At 29.6% G+C, this 20365-nt stretch overlaps 1 protein-coding gene across 6 annotated transcripts in view; it reads left to right on the top strand.

Moving 5' to 3' along the window:
- The window catches only part of LOC124956575 (growth factor receptor-bound protein 10-like), a 437491-nt gene that overhangs the window by 95443 nt on the left and 321683 nt on the right, over positions 1–20365 (top strand). For 2 of the 6 annotated variants that reach the window (XM_047512556.1, XM_047512557.1), the window contains exon 1: positions 1798–1922. The exons of 3 other annotated variants lie outside the window; for them this stretch is intronic. In XM_047512556.1, the coding sequence (XP_047368512.1) occupies positions 1813–1922 (110 nt within the window). In that variant the 5' untranslated portion in view covers positions 1798–1812. Of the gene's footprint in view, positions 1–1782; positions 1923–20365 lie in introns of those variants that run through there. One more of the 6 variants, XM_047512565.1, reaches the window with a different exon arrangement.

The raw sequence follows: 20365 nt of genomic DNA on the forward strand, positions 1-20365 counted from the left end.
TTATTTGTCTCTCTATCTCACTCTCTCTCTCTCTCTCTCTCTCTCTCTCTCTCTCTCTTTCGCTCTCACTATCTCTATCTCTATCTTCCTCTACGAATTCCTGTGAATTTTTTTAGCATAAAAAAGAACAAGAAAAGAAAAAAGAAAAAAAAAAAAGGAACTAAGAGAAGAATACAAATATATTAATTAATAACATTTGTATAATTAAAAGAGTGCGAATTTGCAATGTAGAATGTTAGAAACGAAATATATTTTAACGATGTCACATTTTTGCGTCTCTTGAATATGACAGAAATTTAAGAATAGTCATGATCATTTCTCTCATTCACCCTCTCAACCTTTATACACTTATACATCCATGTTCAACTCTCAACTACATATCTTCCGTATAATTAAGATAATCCAAAAGCACCTTGCACGTGTACCTCTTTAATCTCGAAAATACCATAGGATTTTTATTTTTAAGATGGAACAAAGATAGAGCAAGAATGAATGAGAATATATGCCTGTGTGCGAGATAAAGAAAAAGAGAGAGAGAGAGAGAGAGAGAGAGAGAGAGAGGGAGAGAGAGAGAGCTAACGTGACCGTAGATTATGTTTAAAAGAGTTTTAAAGGAAAAAAGAAAAGAAAAGAAAAGAAAAGAAAAAAAAAAAAAGAAAAGAAGAAAGCTTAAGAATACGTCTATGGTAAATCTTAAAATTTATTCTTAACGTAAAATCTAAAAGAAAGAAAAAGGAAAAGGAAATATTTGGATATGATAAAAATAATTTAATGATATGTCTACTTATATATGTATATATATATTTTCTTATATAATTATATTTTAATTAAATATATATATATATATTATAAATTCTATCAAATGTTAAAAAATTATTAAATCTTTTCTATTTTTAATAATTTTTCTTTATTAAATAAAAATTAAAAATTTATCTTATAAATAAATTTTTAATATATTTTATTACATCGAAGTAATTTTTTAATATCTATAATATAAATTTTTAATTTTTATAATATTAGAAAATAATTATTTTCTTAAATAAATTTTACATTTTATTACTTTAATCATATATAATATTTAAAAATAAATTGAAATATTTTTATTTAAATAAATTTATTTTATTAATTATATAATGATTGTACCTGAAAAAGGAATATTTTGATAAAATAAATCATATAAAATTTTATATATACATATATATATATATATATATATATAGTACATATGTATGTATGTATTTTATAAATACTGTCTAGGATACATAAAAGAAATGGGTGTTAACGAAAATAATATGTATGAAGTTATAGATAAAGATTGTTTGAACAAAACGATAATATGGTTGGTGCGAATGAAAAATATTAGAACTAACAATAAATTCTTATTACGGATTTTATAATAACGATGAATACGTGGCCAAGAATATATGTGTATTTCTACATGTATATGTGTATTTGCATATGTTAACAAATGATCTTTGCTAAAGCATAATTGTACTTTTTATCTCGATCTCATATTGAATTTGATTTAAATTGAATGAAAAATTCAATGTTACAAAGTAAAATCGATTATTATTATTATTATTATTATTTAACGAAGCTCATGCATTCTTAAATGCAAATTAAAAAAATTTAATTTTTAAATAAGAAATGAAATCTTTTTGCCGAAAGGTTACTAAAGGATTTATTAATAAGAAAGGAGAAAAAAAAAAGTAAAAAGGAAAAGGGAAAGAAAAAAAGAATAGACGTTCTAATCCCAAGATTAGACATGAAAAATAAGCCACTAAAATATTCTGACTTTTCTATTCAAACAGAATGTTAATAATACTGTTACGTGTTGGCAGGCTAACCCACGGGCACAAAGAGCTATATGCCCAACCAACCCAGACACAGACATTCCAAATAAATACACATCTTTCTCAAACGTATGTATGTATATATATATATTTATATATATATGTATCCATGTATATATATATATATATATATATATGTATGTATGTATGTAGAACTAGCACGTAAACTCATTTCTTTGCTGTCGTATATGATGTTACACGCTGTCACCCTTCACCTCCCTCCCCCAACCCCTCAACAGACATTTTTCATTTTATTAAAAAATTTCCTACACTCTGTTAAGCCTTATTTCTTTCTTTCTTTCTTTCTTTCTTTCTTTCTTCCTTCCTTCCTTCCTTCTTTTTTTGTTGGTTTTTTTTTCGTTTCTCTTCGAACAAAAACTTTAATTACGATTTTATCTTATATATATATATATAAGAGTTTCATAAAAAAAACATAATAATAATAATAATAATAATAATAATAATAATAATAATAATAATAATAAAAATGGCAGTAATAAAGAAAAGAAAACTTTATATTAATACGAAGTTATAAAATTATTACGTTGTACGCGTAACACCATGAACTATCGCGAACAAAGTCAGGCATGCACTTTCAGACCCGACATTTAGACAAACGGTTTATCGAGAATCTCTATTCCTTTTGTAGTACTCGGTATACTGATGGAGAAGAGATATACGATCATGCGAACTATTATACAGACCTCATATTACACGGATGCCTCCGGTTCAAAACTAGGTACTAACTGTTGAAGGATATGACGAACTAAAAGGACACAACCAACCCCTCCCACCCCATCCCCCGTTCTTCCCATCCCATCTCGTCCCTATATCTCTTTATATGTTTGCATTCGCAAATTCTGCAAGCCTTGATGCAGAAAAGAACATCCCAAAGTGATGAATATCGACTAAACTCAAATCTACGATCATTGAAATTATTATCAACGTTTACTTATGTTCTCCGACATAAGTTTTTCATATATCATAATTTTTTGTTTTGTTGTTCTTTTTTTTTTTTTTTTTTTTTTTTTTTTTGTTTTTTGTTTTTTTTTTCGTTAATACCTTCGTTAGCAAATTTTTTATATTCCTCCGTCGTATAATTTTCCACTCGTTGTTTTTCGAAAAATTTAACGAAACTGCAATCACGTTGTAAAGAGAAAAAAAAAGGAAAATAAAAAAAAAAAATGAAAAATTTTCACGTAAAGGATTACGTATGTACATTTTTCGGTGGCGAAAACATGGACGTTTTTTTTTTCTCTTTCTTTTTTTTCTTTTTTTTTTTTTTCATAGAAAGAAAAATAAATCGAAAGACTAATAATTTCACGTTGTTGAGTCGACGTTTTAATTCGTATAAAAAAAATATTTTTTTCTCGTTCAATTTGATTGCACGAAGGCCTAATTTCGGCAGCCACTTTTCTTACTTTCCTTTAATCAAAAATAAAGAAAAGAATTAAAAAAAAAAAAAAAAAAAAAAAAAAAAAAAAAAAAAAAAAAAAAAAAAGATTAAAATTCTTACAAAATGAAGGAGGGATTGGTTAATAACGTGAGAAAAATTTGGCTCATTTTTGAAACTAAAACTGACCGTTAGTTTTTTTTTTTTTTTTTTTTTTTTTTCTTTTTTTTTTCTTCTACTTGTAGCCCAAAATTTAAACGTTCGAAGTTATTAAAGAGAAACGTTGAAAATTAAAATTGAAGAAGGAAAAAGAAGAAAAAGAAAAGGAAAACGAAAGAACGTGTCAATGGAACAACATTTTGGGAGACAATAATGGAATTTCGACATTTTCGTCTACGAACAAAAAAAAAAAAACTTTCTGCGTTTCGCGAATGCTTTTTGGATTTTTTTTTTTTTTTTTTCGATTTAAAGATCGACGACGCGGCTTTGCGGCAGATTATATCGAGTCCAATACGTGAGGGGTGGGGGGGGGGGGGAAGAAAAAACTTTTTTCTTTTTCTTATATATAAAAGCAAAAAAAAAAGCATCGAGGAACAACGTGGAATCATTATACTACAGTTTTTTTGAATTACTTTAATCAGCCCTTTTTGAAAAATGAAGTACCGGAGACGTCCATTTTTATTCGCGAAGAACTTGCGGAATTCAAAAAATAAATAAATAAATAAATAAATAAATAAATAAATAAATAAATTAATTAATTAATTAATTAATTAATTAATTAATTAATAAATAAATAAATGAAAATCATATCGTTCTTTTGAGATAACAGATTTATTCTTTTTCTTTTTTTTTTTTTTTTTATACCCAATGAAAAACTTTCAAATGAAATATTAATTCCGCATGATTGCAAGCGTAATTTGGACTTTTCTCGTGATGGATTAAACTAAGTGAATGAAAAGGTAAAAAATAAAAAAAAAAAAAAAAAAAAAAAGAAAATATGGGATATTTTTTTTAATCCATCTAAACCACCAAAGAGATGGATTTAATCTATCACATATTGAACTTTTCTCGATAATTACAAAAATATTTTCACTCATTCGACGATATTCGAGAGGATTAATTCGACGCGATCACCGTGTACGTTCGGAATGTCATTCACGCAAATTATCTCGAACCACTTGAGCATTATGAACTTCGTGAATCTTTCGAATAGCTTCGAGCGATTATTAAGACGTCACTGTAATAATGATTCGATAGTTCTCGCTGACTCAAGATTCTAAAGTTAAATTTTCGTCTCGTTCGTTTGTCACCGTGTCATTGGGATTTGTCAATGAGATCCTGAATCGGATCGGGGGATTGAAATTGAAGAAAGAAAGAAGAAAAGAGAAAAGAAGGAAGAAAAAAAAAAGAAAGGAAGAAAGAAAGAGAGAAAGAAAGGGAAAAAATTGCGAAATAAAGAGAAAAGAAAGAATAGAGAAGAATTCAAAAAAAAAAAAAAAAAAAAAAAAAGAGAGAAAAGAAGAAAAAGAAAAAGAAAAAAGGAATGAAAGAACTTCAAGGTAATAATTTAAAAAGAACAAAAAGAGAAACAGAAAGAAAGAATGGAAAGGAAGAAAGGAAGGAGAAAGAAAATCTTCGAAGGAATTTAATTATTAAACGTTGAAAATTGTTGAATCTGATAATTTCTGAATTATTTTTGAAGAAACGTTAAAGATAGATATTATAAAGCGTCGTTAATTAATTCTACATTACGTTCTTGGCCAATCCTAATCTATATCTCTCTCCCCTTCCTTTTTTGTTTTTCCCCTTGATCTTGATCGTCATTAACGTATTTTCTCTGACATTTTCAAAATATTCAAAGTTTCAACAGTTAGAATTTCGATGTCGGTGGAAATTCTGCTCTCTACCGCCTTAATTGTTTTTGACGTCATAAATCATGGATCGTTGAACGACCATCCCTCGACAACGTGGAGGGCCATGCCAACGGACGTCCAAAAGTTTTCGGAAAAACGTGATGTAGCTAAAATCGAGAAATGAACAGAGAGAGAGAGAGAGAGAGAGAGAGAGAGAGAGAGAGAGAGAGAGAGAGAGAAAAGTGGTGAATGCAATCTGTGACGCTGCTAAATCTCGACTTTGACTATGTTAATGCACGTTTCCTTCGGGGATTGCATAAAAAGCTTCTATCGTTCGGTTCTTTTTTTTAATAGGAGGAAAAAAAAATAGCCATTTGAGAAAATCTATACCGAGGATCGTTTATCTCGGAATGAACTATATAGATTTTCCTCTCTCTCTCTCTCTCTCTTTCTATCTATCTCTCTATCTCTATCTCTATCTCTCTCTATCTATCTATCTTATCCAAGGATAATTCAACGATCATTCTCGAATCTATCAAAAGGTAGTAGATTTTCTTCGATCTTCTTTTCACGTTTTTACGTGTTTTTCTGTTCTTTTCTTTCTTTTTTTCTTTCTTTCTTTCTTTCTTTCTTTCTTTCTTTCTTTTTTCCTTTCTTTTTTTCTCCCTTCTTCCTTCCTCCTCACCCTTTCGCTCCTCCCCAATCGAAACTCGACACGCTTATCGTTAAACTCGACAAACGACTTTGTTGCAAGAACGTTTAACAGATAAATGCGTCAAATACTTAAGTACTTAGTTACTTACGTAAGTACTCTCTCTCTCTCTCTCTCTCTCTCTCTCTCTCTCTCTCTCTCTCTCTCTCTGTCTTTCTCATTTAAAGATACGATGTTGATCGGTAAGCCAAAATGATCACTCGTTTGAATTTTTCACGTCGATAACATTTCGTTAAAACTCTGAAATAGATTGAAGATATAGGAGTGTTGTAAATCGGTGGACAATGATAAGGAAGGGTGGGTATTGAAAGTGTAGAAGAAAAAGAAGGGGATGAAGGGGGATGAAGGGAGGGGGTAGAGAAAAAAAAATTAAAGAAAGAACTCCTTCGACAAATGAGAAAAATCTTCGTTGATTTGAATCCAACCAATGTTAGACGAACTATGCAATTCGAACAACCTATCTAAAATTACTTTCGATGCGAATCTTTCGAATGTGCCGTTCCATCAAAATTAATTTCAGTCGTTCGAAACCATTGCGGAAAAAGGGGTGATGACGGGTGCGGATAAAAGTGGAACGGCGAAGCTAAATGGCGAAGAAGTAGAAACAGTGAGAAAGCAAAATTATATTATTCCGTTCCGTTTATTGTCTTTTTAATTCGTACGAAATAAAGTCGGAATTTTGTAAGAACTTTTTCGTTCGACCTTTTTCTTTCTTTCTTTCTTTCATTCTTTCTTCCTTTTTCTCTTTTTTTTTTTCTTTTTCCTTTTTTATTTTTTATTTTGATTTATTCATTTTTCCTTAGATAAGAGGAAAGAAAAATATATCCAATGCAAAGCTTTCGTCATCGTCGATTGAACATATTATCGATAAATCTTGTTATATTTAATATCATTAATATCACTTTTTAGATGATAGTTATTTCGATCGATATCACCGATATCCTATATGCGAACGATATTCAATTTCAGACTCAATACCACGCAGTCGATGTCAATCGAGAAATATCGATACCTATTGAAATTTTAGTTACTTACTTACTTATTCGGTATCATCAAGTTTCGATATTGGATACAACTCGTATCCATAATAAATTGAAATTCCTGTTTTTGCAAACGAATGAATGACCTTTTATAATATATCTCATTAAAACTAACGAGAATCGTTTGATATTTTTACGAAATTTTACGGATTAAAGGGGGAAAAAAAAAAAAAAAAAAAAAAAAGAAAAAAAAAAGAAAAAAAAGCAAAGGAACGAACGAAAAACAATAACCTAGTGACTGATCAAAGAAATTTGAAAATCTATTTGATAAGAGAAAAAGAGAGAGAGAGAGAGAGGGAGAGAAAATATGAATAAAAAGACAAAATGTCGGTCATACTTAAATCTTCATAAAATTGTCGAATAAAAAGAAATATCGTATCATCGATGCGACAAATCACAAATTTGCCTATCGATAATTATCATACAATTGTCAAACGAAATGATCGATATTTGTAATATATACGATTGGAATATTTTGATTCGTGAGAAATACAAAAGGAAGAACTTTGATTCATTTTTATCCTTTCCAAATGATATATATAATATAAGATTTCAATGATAGTCTCGTAAATTCGTAAAATGTCGTGTGGAATCCTTGAAATGTTTTGCTCGGGATCTTAGAATTCTACTACATCACTCTAACACACACCCACCACCAGTCGCTCCGTGCTTCCCTCGTCTCAAAAAAAGAAAGAAAAAAAAAAAAAAAAAAAAAAAAAAAAAAAAAAAAAAAAAAAAAAAAAAAAGGAACATATTATGAAACATCACCGGTGATAAATAAATTAACGTAGTAATAATATGTCCAATGTTTTTATTATTTATTATCGTCAATCGCATAAGATATTATTCTATACACGTAACTAATAGAAACACGTATCTATGAGATCCGTAACAATCCTTTCGGTGTCGCAGTGCGGTAAAGAAAAAAAAAAAAAAAGTAGAAGTAGAAGTAGAAGTATAAGATGAGAAAGATATAAAGGGAGGGGGGGGGGAAGAAAAAGAAAAGAAAAAAAAAAAGAACAGAAAGAAAGTAAAAAAAGAAAGTATATAACGAATGAAAACATTCCGTCAATGTTATCGAGTTTTCATCTCGCGTTCGATAGCCTTTTCTCCGTTCGAATTCTTAACTACATCACGAAAACGACCATTTTGATATCGGAAGGGGAAAATATCGAAGCACGTCGAGAATAACTCGATACCAAACTCTTTTCTTTCGATCTATTTTCGACATAAGTGATAAATATATATATAAATATATATATATATATATATACACATGGTATGTGTATGTGTTATTTACTTGTATTGGTGTATGTATGTATATATATATAGTATAATTTTTCTGACGATTATATTCCCTTTTTTTTTTATAAATATTTATTATATCCAATGCATATTAAGAATATATGTATATTTTAATATAGCGTATATCTAACGAAAAGTGTCCATCAGGTTTATTCCGAAATCTAGTAACTTTTTTCTTTCTTATTTTTTTTTTTTCTTTTTTTTTTTTTTTTTTTTTTTTGGAGGAAAGAAACAACATGACAGGTCAATTTTGTTTTCCGAAGAAAAGGCGGGATGTCGATTTTCATCATAAATTCATTTACTTTCGACTAATCCTCTAAGAAGGGTGACACAACCCTCGTAAAAATCTTATATGTTTTTAAACAAGGGTGGCTGAGAGATATCACACGAGATGTCTTTTAATTCTCTTCACGATGACGTCATTTTTATCCTCCATTTTCCTTCTTCTTTTTTTCTTCTTTTTTTTTCTTTTTTCCTCTTCTTTTTTGTTTCTTTTTTTCCTCGTTTTTCAAATTAATTTTCAATCAATCGTTCGGGATATTCATGCATTTCGATGTTTCGAATTGAAACTACTAATTTGTTATTTTTATTAATTCGAAAAAAAAGGACAATGTTAAAATGTTTATCACAAAATCTTCGTCCAATAATAAAATCTTTTTGACATAAATATATATATATATATATATATATATATATATATAAATATGCATGTTAACTCGTAGATATTATTATGTAAATAAATAATATAATTCATCCCGTCGTGCATAACGTAATTTTCTATTTTCATAAGTATCCATTATATACGTTGCGCGATGAGAGAAAGAAAATTCAAACTAGTAAAAACATCGTTTCATTTTAAGGAAAACAAAGGGTTGGTTAAACGAACTGCGCTTTAAAATCCCCCCTCCGTCCTCCCCCCCAAAACGTATGGTAACTTGAATATATACTTTACTTAAGCGTATATAAATCCATACCGGTGTATTTAACTCATCTCGAAAGTTTAGCGAGAGAAGAAAATTTTCATCGTTCGAACGGATGAGAAACATTGAGAAAATATTAGAGAACATTAACGATTCTAACCAACCATTTATTTCTATCCCCCCTTCACCCTTCAACCCAGCCAACCGATCCTACTTGACCCCAACCAATCCCACCCTATCTCATCCCATCAATCCTTTACTTTTGAAACTTATATTTCATGCGTGTTTATTTTCCATGTATATTTTACGCTTATGGAAATACACGATGTACATACCTAAATGCATACATACACACATACATACATACATAGATAAATACATACACATTCAGATATTAACATTTAAACGTGTTAGTTATCGTATGTATAATTATATTCATCTAATATCATTGCGTAACAACATTCTTATATTACAACTGATAATACATCGAAGGGATGGGGGTGGGATGGGTGGTTGGACGGATAACAATTTAAAACGATCATCGATCGATCAGTTTATAAAAATGTTCAATCTTTAAAAACCTGTCATAATTACTTTTATATATAAACGTATATATTTTTGTTGATTATCCGAGGGATGGACGGGAAAAGGGGATGAAAGAATTGAGAGAAGAAGAGAGAACGAAAAGAAGAAAACAAAATAAGAGAAATAAGACAAACAAAAAAGAAAGAAAGAAAGAAAAAAAAACACAATTTTTATGATAAAAATCTTTTGATATATTCGATTAAATGATGAAAACATCATCATCATCATCATCATCGGCCATGATAAATAAAGTTTCTATAAGAGAATTCGTTTAAATGTTTTTTCCGCGTGTAAACGAAAAAGCGAAAGTAAAGGAATAGATGAGATAGAGAGTCGATTGGTGGGATAGGGAGAAATAGGAAGAAGTAAGGGGATAGAGGATCATTGGGGAGGAGGGGAGGGAGAGAGATATAAATAACATGCATTTCGTTGTTGACGTTCGCCCGACGAAATCGTAGAACTAGCAAATTCTATCCTCGACTATCCTCGAACATATCCAGCTTGCTACTCTCGAAGATCTCACTGACACATATTACGTATGTATGTAATACTAATGCATACATATATAAATAAATATATATATATATATATATATATATATATATATATATATACACACATGTATATATAGATACATACACTACATAGATGTATGTAGAATATATATATGAGAGCTCGTCCGTCAAAGTTTTCATGCTTCTATAAACGTTATCCTATTTCCAAAGCTTGCCAGGAATATCGTTGTACTATAATCTATCGTCCAAGTTTAAGAGGAAAGATAGAAAGAGATAGATAGATCGTTAGATAGATAAAGATAGAAAGAGAGAGAAGGAGAGAGGTCGTCGTTTCTACGTCATGACTATCATCTTGACGCTTACCTACACTATGTTGATTTAACGCGGACGGATAAATCCCGGTAACTGCTTTCTAATTGCAGCTTAACACGATGACATCTAATCAATTTATCACCGTGTTTAAGATTAAATGATTGAATCGATCTTTCGTATAGAAATTATTTCGTATCCCTTATCATAAACATTCGTATTAACTTATCATTTACATAACTTTGGTTAATTACCAGTTCTATAATCTATATTATAAATCTATGAGCAATTAATTATTTAAAATGATAATACTTCTGGATATATATATATATATATATATATATATGTGTATATGTATATATATATATGTACGGTACCATTTCCATTTACATTAAATGCTTGATTTAATGGCATATACCGAGTAATACCTATCAATACCGATCGATCATTTATCGAACTTTTTCAATAAAAAATCTCGATAAATCAAAAGTTCATACTACTTTCATATATAACATTATTACACTTTGGTACATACATACGGTCCATTGGTTTTAGTTCTTAATATCACTTTTTTAAAACGTCTTAAGTAAAACTAGGTTTAAATTTAATATCAAACTTTTAACATCTATTGAAATTATTCCGATAAATCCGAGTTAGGTAGTTGTTAACCTGTATTATTTTCTATTATGTGTATTCTCCATTACTACGTTGGAGATATTCTATAATAAAGTCTTATCCATGTAAATAATCTTTTATATATATATGTATATATATATATATATATATATATATATAAAATATATAATTATAATTCTCTTTAAAATTCTAAATAGATCGAGGAATATAATAATAACTTCGTTGTAGTCTTGTAAAATGAATGACATTTTCGTGATGAGAAACAAAAAGGAAAAAAAAACAGAGAAAAAAAAGAAAAAAAAAACAGAAAAAAAGAAAAATGCAATTTTATGACGAAATAGCACGAGGTTACGGACGATCGTGTCGTAGTATTTTTTTTTTTTTTTTGCTATTATTATTTCTTTTTTCTTTCTTTTTTTTTTTTTTTTTTTTTTTTAGTTTTTTTCCTTTTTCTTTAGTTCTTTTTTAGCTTTCAATTCTTACTCGAACTTTTTCAACCGATGCGGATTCGTTTCAATAAATCACGAATTGCACTACCCTATCTTTGATTTTTCTCTTTGGTCTTCGTTTCACGTCAGATACAAATGTTAAATTGTGATTGTAAGTTGGAACAAAAGAAAAAAGAAAAAAGAAAAAAAAAGGGGTTGGAGTGTAAAAATAAAAACAGAAAAGAAAAAAGAAAGAAATAGAAAAGGAACGTGATTGATCTACGTAATTCCAATACTATTGCTGTTTGACTATTCAATTTCAAATTATAATACTTACGTAGTACAAAATATATGTTTATATGTATGTAAATATATTAGGTAGGATATGTGTGTGTGTGTGTGTGTGTGTGTGTCGTCGAATCTCGATTACAAAAAAATATTATAACATTTGATTTTTGCATTGATTACAATAATTAATGAATTGATTTTTAATGAGAATAAAAATAAACAAGAAAAAGAAGAAGAAAAAATAAATCAAGAAATAAACTAACAAGATAGCATTTTGTACCTTTTTCGTAAAAGATCACTATCGAGATATTAAGTTTCAAAGTTGATATTCCTTGCCGTGATATTCCTTACACACACACACACACACACACACACACACAAAGACCGTCCAAGCAGCCTTTTTACATGTATATAAATAACATCAAGATAATGCTAATGTCTCATATAAAGTATAACATCATTAATGTATCCAAAAAAAAAAAAAAAAGAAGAAGAAAAAACATTTCTAACATGGAATAAAAAGAGTAAAGAACAAGAAGAAGAAGAAGAAAAAGAAGAAATAAGAGAAAATAATTATATAGTTTATATATATATATATATATATATATATATATAATATTTAATAAATATTATATATATTTTAAATAATGTATAAAAAGTACACGGGGATGATTTACCATATCAAATAATTATTCTTGATCGTGATATATATCTCTCTTTACACGAATTGGTTTGAAATATATATATATATATATATATATATATATATCTCCCTCTCCTTCTCTTTTTTTCTATTTTTTTTTATTTTTTTTATTTTTCCATTGCACTTTAAATACTTACCGTCGGCATTGCGGAGGAAAGTGAGGGAAACAATCGGTTATACACGGTGATAAATTTAAATCGGACATATGTATCGTTGAGAATAGAACAGAATACAAATGGATTACATTTGGCTGGGATTTAGAAAATCCAGAAAATCTATGTACACCCACGCACTGAATAAAGTGAATTCGAGAGTCTCTCTCTCTCTCTCTCTCTCTCTCTCTCTCTCTCTCTTTCTCTCTCTCTCTCTCTCTTTCTTTCTTTCTTTCTCTGTTGCGTGTTATATCGAACTATCACAATTTCTTTTTATTATATTAACAACGTATGCTTCTTTCGAAATAATCAAATATGTTCGTTTTTATTGCGTCCGGACAATCCGACGCCGTTTGATCGTTTAAAATGGATACCTTTTACTCTATTGTAATATCGCGTCGCGTCGGATTAAGCGTCGGTTCACGTCGCGTGCCGATTCACTTCGCTTTTTCTTAAAATTTCTTGGCCAAGAATCAATTTATCTTGAGGTTATAAATTTTCGAATAACGATAAATAACGTTAAACTAGATTAGGGAAAGTTTTATAGCGACTGCATGTACATTATTTTCAATTTTAGTTATTTATTTATTTATTCATTTATTTATTTTCGTTTTCCTTTATAAATTTGAAACCGACGATTAAAGTTGATCAACGTCGTTAATAATTATCAATAAATCGTAATTAAAATTAAATCCGGAATTAATTCCTTCGACTTTATTAATTCAAATGTTACATAGTTACATAGAACTATACACACATACACAAATACATACACGCACATGCACACGTACAAATATTTATAATCCCAATTTTAATTAATAAATCTCTCCGTAGGTTCAAATTTAAACTACTCTTAGTTAATTCAATAAAATAATCGATTTGATATTATCGCGATCATTTTTTTTTTTCCTTTGTAAATTTTTCAAGTTGTTTCAATGAAATTACGATTGACGATTATGATAGAGAGAGATAGAAAGAGTCTTCGTAGTCCATCGAGATCATCGTCTAGATTCGTTTATATCTTCGAATGGTAAGGAATGGTGAAGAAGAAGAGGAGGAGGAGGAGGATGAAACGAAAAGAAAGTGATTCTAATTGGCAATATTTCTCAAACCTATTTACTGGAATATCAATTATATCTGATCATTGAATTGAAAATCTTATATGTATATATATATATATATATGTATATAAGTTATATTTTAAGAACTCTTGACACATGAATATAAAACGCTTTTGTAATTCACGCTTTCGTAATTCACACTTTCGTAATTTACGCGACATTACACACGCGTGCAGCACATACTCGACACGACAAATGCATATATTTCTTCTATCTTTATTCTTGCGAACGATGCGACTTTCTTTTTCTCTTTTATTTATTTATTTACTTTTTTTCTTTTTATATCAAACAATCTTTCGCTAGAACGACGTCAAACATCTCTCGATGCTTCCGTAATAATAATAATAATAACAATAATAATAATAATAATAATAATAATAATATAATAATTCTTTTTTTTCTTCGTCTATTTGCGTAAAAATCCCGTTTGATAATGTTCTTCTAATTTCGAGCGAGGTAAATAAAATGAAAGGGAGGGAAAGTAGATTATATTGTTTCAAGGACAAAATCAGCCGGGCACCGAAACGTTTGTATTACTTAACGGAAAGAGAAAGAGAGAGAGATATAGAAGGAAAAGGGACAAAGATAGACAGAGATAAAAAGAGAGAGAGAGAGAGAGAGAGAGAGAGAGAAAATAAAGCGAAAACTTCGAAAGAGAAAGGAACCGATTACTCTTCTTACGTGAACAAACAAGAACGAGAGTTTCGTATAAAACAATTGCCGATTGTTATTTTCTCCGATAGCTTCTCGTGACAATCTATGAAGGAAGAAAAGAGAAAAGAAAAGAAAAAGGAAAAATATACAAAAATAAATGAAAGAGAAAAAGGAAGAAAAGAAAAGAAAAAAAAAAAAAGAAAAAAAAAAAGAAAAGAAAAAAGAGACTTTTTCATATATTTCTCGTAATCTCGTAAGTACATGCAAAGAACGTAAATTCAACGTACGTGTATGATACCATCTACTATTCACTACTACCCCCTCTCCTACCACCACCCCCATCTTTATTTATTATATCTAGGTACGTACGAAATGCATAAGTTTTATATATTTTTAGAGCGACGTTGTTTGTTGCCGGTTGAATATTATTCTTAGAGTTTACGTTTACCTTCTTTTTCGTTTTTTTTTTCTTTTTTTTTTTTTTTTTTTTTCGATAACAAATCGAAATGACAAAAGTATTTTAATCGTTCATACTTATCGATTAAATAGATTTTTATTTCGTAGAACATATTAATGGAATATTACGACATGAAACGATGAAATAATAAGATTTGTTACTAATCAATATAAGTGCTTACTTATTTATTTATTTATTTATTTATTTACATATGTATGAGTTAGGTATATTCGTAAAATATACCCTCGTTCGTTTTTTCATTTTTCGAATGCACCTTACTTCCATATCGTGTCGATTTTTCTCTTTCTTTTTTCCGTTTCCTTTCTTTTGTGTTATTTTCTTTTTTCTTTTTCCCTTTTCTGTCTCTCTCTCTCTCTCTCTCTCTCTCTCTCTCTCTCTCTCTCTCTCTCTCTCTCTCTCTATCACTTTCTCGCACACATACACGCACACACACACATTTAGACGATTCTCCGCCATTCATAGACGACGAATTGCGATGAGAGAATAATCCGACTAATCCGAACTAGTCGACAGTTGCAGCCGCATATCGAAATCGACGGAATGGATTACCGAAGATGCACTTTATTTTTCTTTATTTTTCTCTTTTCGTTCTTTTTTTTTTTTTTTCTTTTTTGTCTTTTTTTGTTTTGTTTTCTTTTTCTTTCCATTCGCGGAAATTCGTTACTCGCGTCTCTCTCGCTGCTATCAACCCTCTCGCAACCCTTCTAGTCGCTCCCCCCCCCTCCCCCTCCAAATCCTACACTCAACGCTCGAAACCATTTATTTTGTGGCCTGGGATTTTGCTGAGTGTGTGTGCATTGCCGGTATGTTAGTTGTGTGCATGTGTGCGTATATAGGTGGTAGGAGTGGGGAGAAAATCACTTTTCAATGTCGCAGGGAAAGCGATATTCTAGCCGTTATACGTAAATAGTAAAAAAAAAAAAAAAAAAAAAAAGGAGGAAGAAAAAAAAGAACAAAGAAAAAAGGAAAAGAAAGTGAAAGAAAAAAAAAAGAAAAAAAAAAAAACAAAGGAACAGGTGAAACCATCGGTTTAATAATATTGGAAAATATCGAAGATAAAATTCGTACGAATATTATGGAATATTAAAAAAAATTGCAAATATAAAATGAAAATCAAAATGACGATGATGATGATGATGATGACGACGGTGATCACGATAATGATAATGATCATAATAATAATAATAATAATAATAATAATAATAATGTTATTAATACGTCATCGACGAATAATTGAGACAATACTTGTATACTTTTATATCTCCGTGTATATCGATTTCGATTAATGGCGGAAAGAAGGATCGACATAACGTTATCGTTATCTGATTGTTATTTCAATACCAGACCAAAAGGGATTAATTAAAAAGTCTATTGAAAGTCCATTCATCGATTGCGATGGAGAGAGAGAGAGAGAGAGAGAGAGAGAGAGAGAGAGACTCGTTACCACGTTAATGCGATATTTCAAATCGTTGAGAAAAAAGTACGAAAGCTGTAGTGGGATGGGGTGGATGGGGGAATGGATTTAGAGAGGGCGGAGGGAGAAGAAAAAAAGAGAGAAAAACAAATGTCGAATTGAATAGTTGTCCTAAGTGAGATCTATTGAAAGAATACTAGCGTTATGATATAAATTCTTGTTTTTCTTTTTTCTTTTTTTTTTCTTCCTCTCTTCTCAACCTCCCCCTCCCCCCACCCCCCACCCTCATCCCCCGTTTACCCCGACAATTGATTCTTACGAACTATTGAAATTTTTTAAAACGAACTCCAATTGATTGGATTACTTTCAAGATCCGGTTATTTTCAATTACGATGTTATTATTCCAATCGGGATGAATTGTTACGTGAATAGGGTACTACGATTGAAAAATGAAGAAAAAAAAAAAATAGGAAAAAAAGGAAAGAGAAAAGAGGAGAAGGAAGGAAGGGAGGAAAGAAAGTTAGGGAAAGAAAAAAAAATATATGAATCGAGTCGGCCTAACGAATATAAAAAAAAAGTACGAAAGAGTTAATGTCATTAACCTTCATCTTGTTTTTTTTTTTGTTTTGTTTTGTTTTTATTTTTCTTTTTTTCTCTTTTTTTTTTTTTTTTCTTTTTTTTTTTACTTACGACGACTCAAAACGACTTCGAAGAGACGTTTATCGTCAAAGACGATAATTGACGTAGATGTATTTGCAGGAAGCCTTTCAAAACTGTCTTACTATGTGAGTTACGTGAGTACAGTGAGAAAGAGAGAGAGAGAGAGAGAGAGAGAGAGAGAGAGAGAGAGAGAGAGAGAGAGACGAAAAGAAATACCCAAGGTAGTGGTATAGGGTGATGGTGATTGTGATGGTCGGATGGGAGAAAGGGGGAGGGTGGTTATAGGAAAGACGAGAGAAAGACAGCCGATTATTTCCCCTCAGTACGTCATTTATCATCGAGAAATGGCGTCCAGTAGCCGCAATGTTTTACCCGAATGTCGCAGTAATGTACATGACGTACAACTAGAAAAGGATAATGGACGAGAGAAATACATACATACGTACATACGTATTTATGTTTGTGTATATATATATATATATATATATATGTGTACATACATACATATGTACTTACGTGAAACGTAAGTACTACGTTTCCTCCTTTGCTCCCTCATACCCCTTCTTTTTTCTACCCCTTTCCAATCCCTTTTCCTATGTAAACCATCGTAAAGCTAGTAGCTATAACTCCTGGGAGATGAGGATAAAAAGGAGGCTGGTGTGAGAGGGTTTGATATGGTGGGAGGGGTCATCGTCGCCGAATATCAAAAAGTTTATCTTCGATATAATCTTCCTATTGAAAATGATTTAATGAGGAAGTAAGTACTTACTTACTTACTTTCTTACTTAATTACTTAAATTACTTGCTTGCTTACTTACTTACTTAACGTAATCGATTTCAGTATCCTTCTTACGATAGTATATAACATTATTCAATCGTATCGCGAATTAATCTTCGTCTATCGATTATCGAATGAATTTTTATCTATATATATATATATATATATATATATAAGAGTCCTATATAATTCAATAAGATAGAGATAATGAAAGAGAAAGAGTGAGAGAGAGAGAGAGAGAGAGAGAGAGAGAGAGAGAGAGAGAGAGGGAAAGAGAGAATACTCAGGAAGAGATAAAGCGAAGGAGGTAAGGATAGGTCAGTGTTCTAATACTCTTCTTTTTTCTTCTTTTTTTTTGTTTTTCTTTTTTTTTCCAGTCTCTTCCAACCTGCAATTAATTTACTTTTTTTTTTTTTTTTTTTTTTTTTTTTTTACTAATAAAATTCTTATTAAAGAAAAAGATCTTAGACGATAATCTATAATCCACTGTTATACGTATGATATTATTATTATAGTATATATATATATATATATATATATATATATATATATATATATATATATATATATATATTATATTGTCGATCATCGATGTACAATTAAAGGGTTTAAATAAAAAATATATTTTGACCCCTCTTTTTTTTTTTTTTTTTTTTTTACCATTTAGATACCCTCTTTTTTGGTCGAATATAAAAAATATATAAAATTAATCATGTATTATGTATTATGTATTCGCATTCATTTAGATTATCATGGAAAGTTTCAATGACGATTCGAAATTTCTTTTTTTTTTTTTTTTTATACGTAATTTTTCGTAATAACAAATACAAAGTTTTGTTCTAAATCACGTATAATATATGTTCATACTCGAAATATTATAGATCGTAGATTCTTATAACGTTCGATTGATTTCGATATTGATGTAAAGAAAAAAAAAAAAAGAAAAAAAAAGAAAAATCTTTCGGCTTAACCCTTCGATATGTTCATTCGTCTGTGTATTCTATTTCTGTTTCTTGACGTAGATAAATGATTGGGCCGTGTAAATACCTGTTGACTGATAGTATTAATCTTAGACATTCCTTTTTCTTTCTATTTTTTCCTTTTTTTTTTTTTTTTTTGTCTTTTTAGCTCGTAAGATATTTCGTATAACTATTGTGTTATGACGATACCACCAAATTGGATAGTTCGTATGCTATGATATATGCGAGATTTGTAGAAACTGCAGTAGCATTGGCTCATTATGGCACACGTATCATGAGAATATAAAATACGGATCGTAGATCACAAATTACGATCATAAATTACTCAATCAATGCATTTCTAATGCAACCAACTTCACAATTTTCCTTTCATCTCGATCGTACATTTTGATCGTACGTCCTCTCTCTCTCTCTCTCTCTCTCTCTCTCTCTCTCTTTCTCTGAGAGATAGATAGAGACAGAAATAAATAGAGAATGAACAAATACAAACGCAACGTAGTCTACTTTATAGCTTTTATTTCCATAAATTTCTAATAACCAAAACTATTCATGAAATATATATATATATATATGTGTGTGTATGTGTGTATGTGTATAAAATAGAAAAAAAGAAATAAATAAATAAAACAATAATTCTAAAAAAATGTTCAATGTAGGGCGGAAATAAAATTTATTCGAGAGAAGTTTTCTCGAGGGATAAAAAATTTATAAAATACACGTATCAAGGGCTTCATTTTCTTTCTTTTCTTATTTTTTTTTTTTTTTTTTTTTGACGATTTAAATCGTCCATTATATTCGTTCACTCGTAATAGAGATAACATTTGAATAATACCGATTCCGAATGTTCTTTCTTTTTTCTTTTTTTTTTTCTTTTTTTTTTTTTTGTAATCAAAGGATCAATTTATCAAAGGCAATTTAAAAAAACGATTTAACGATACTACTTGCATGCATACGTACATACGTACTACGAGAAATTCCGTGATCTGGAAACGTTTGTCCTTGTTCGTTTAACGTCGACTATACGAAATCGTTTACGAGGTTGATTTCGCTCGGTTCTCTTCGTTTTATTGCTTAGGTCAGATCGTTCGAGAAGGGGCCAACATTAAAGCAAAAGCTGTTGTTAGATTTCCGCGTTACGACGATTGTCGGTTTAATGTTACGATATTTACGAGGATCAGTTCAATGTAATATCGGTCGTGACCTCTTCATTCTCTTATCGGTATATATATATATATATATATATATATATATATATATAATTTATTTATTTATATCTTCTGCGATTACGTGATATAGAACGATAACAATCGATCATCACGATGATAACGATTATCAATATGATCTTTGTATTACGTGGGTCGATTTAATGTCACATATCCCTTTTTAATCTATTAACCTTCCTAATTCGATTCTTTAAACAAGAATAACAACGTGTAACATTTATAGTCGATCGACGATACAATTGTATACGTCATAAATGATTTCTAATAATTTTCTAATAATCTAAATTAAATAATCATTTGGTATATATTTATGTATATCTTAGGGGATATAAAATTTCGATTAACACTTTGACATGAGCACGATT

Source organism: Vespa velutina, chromosome 22 (assembly GCF_912470025.1).
Source record: "Vespa velutina chromosome 22, iVesVel2.1, whole genome shotgun sequence".
NCBI classification, from domain to species: Eukaryota; Metazoa; Arthropoda; class Insecta; order Hymenoptera; family Vespidae; genus Vespa; species Vespa velutina.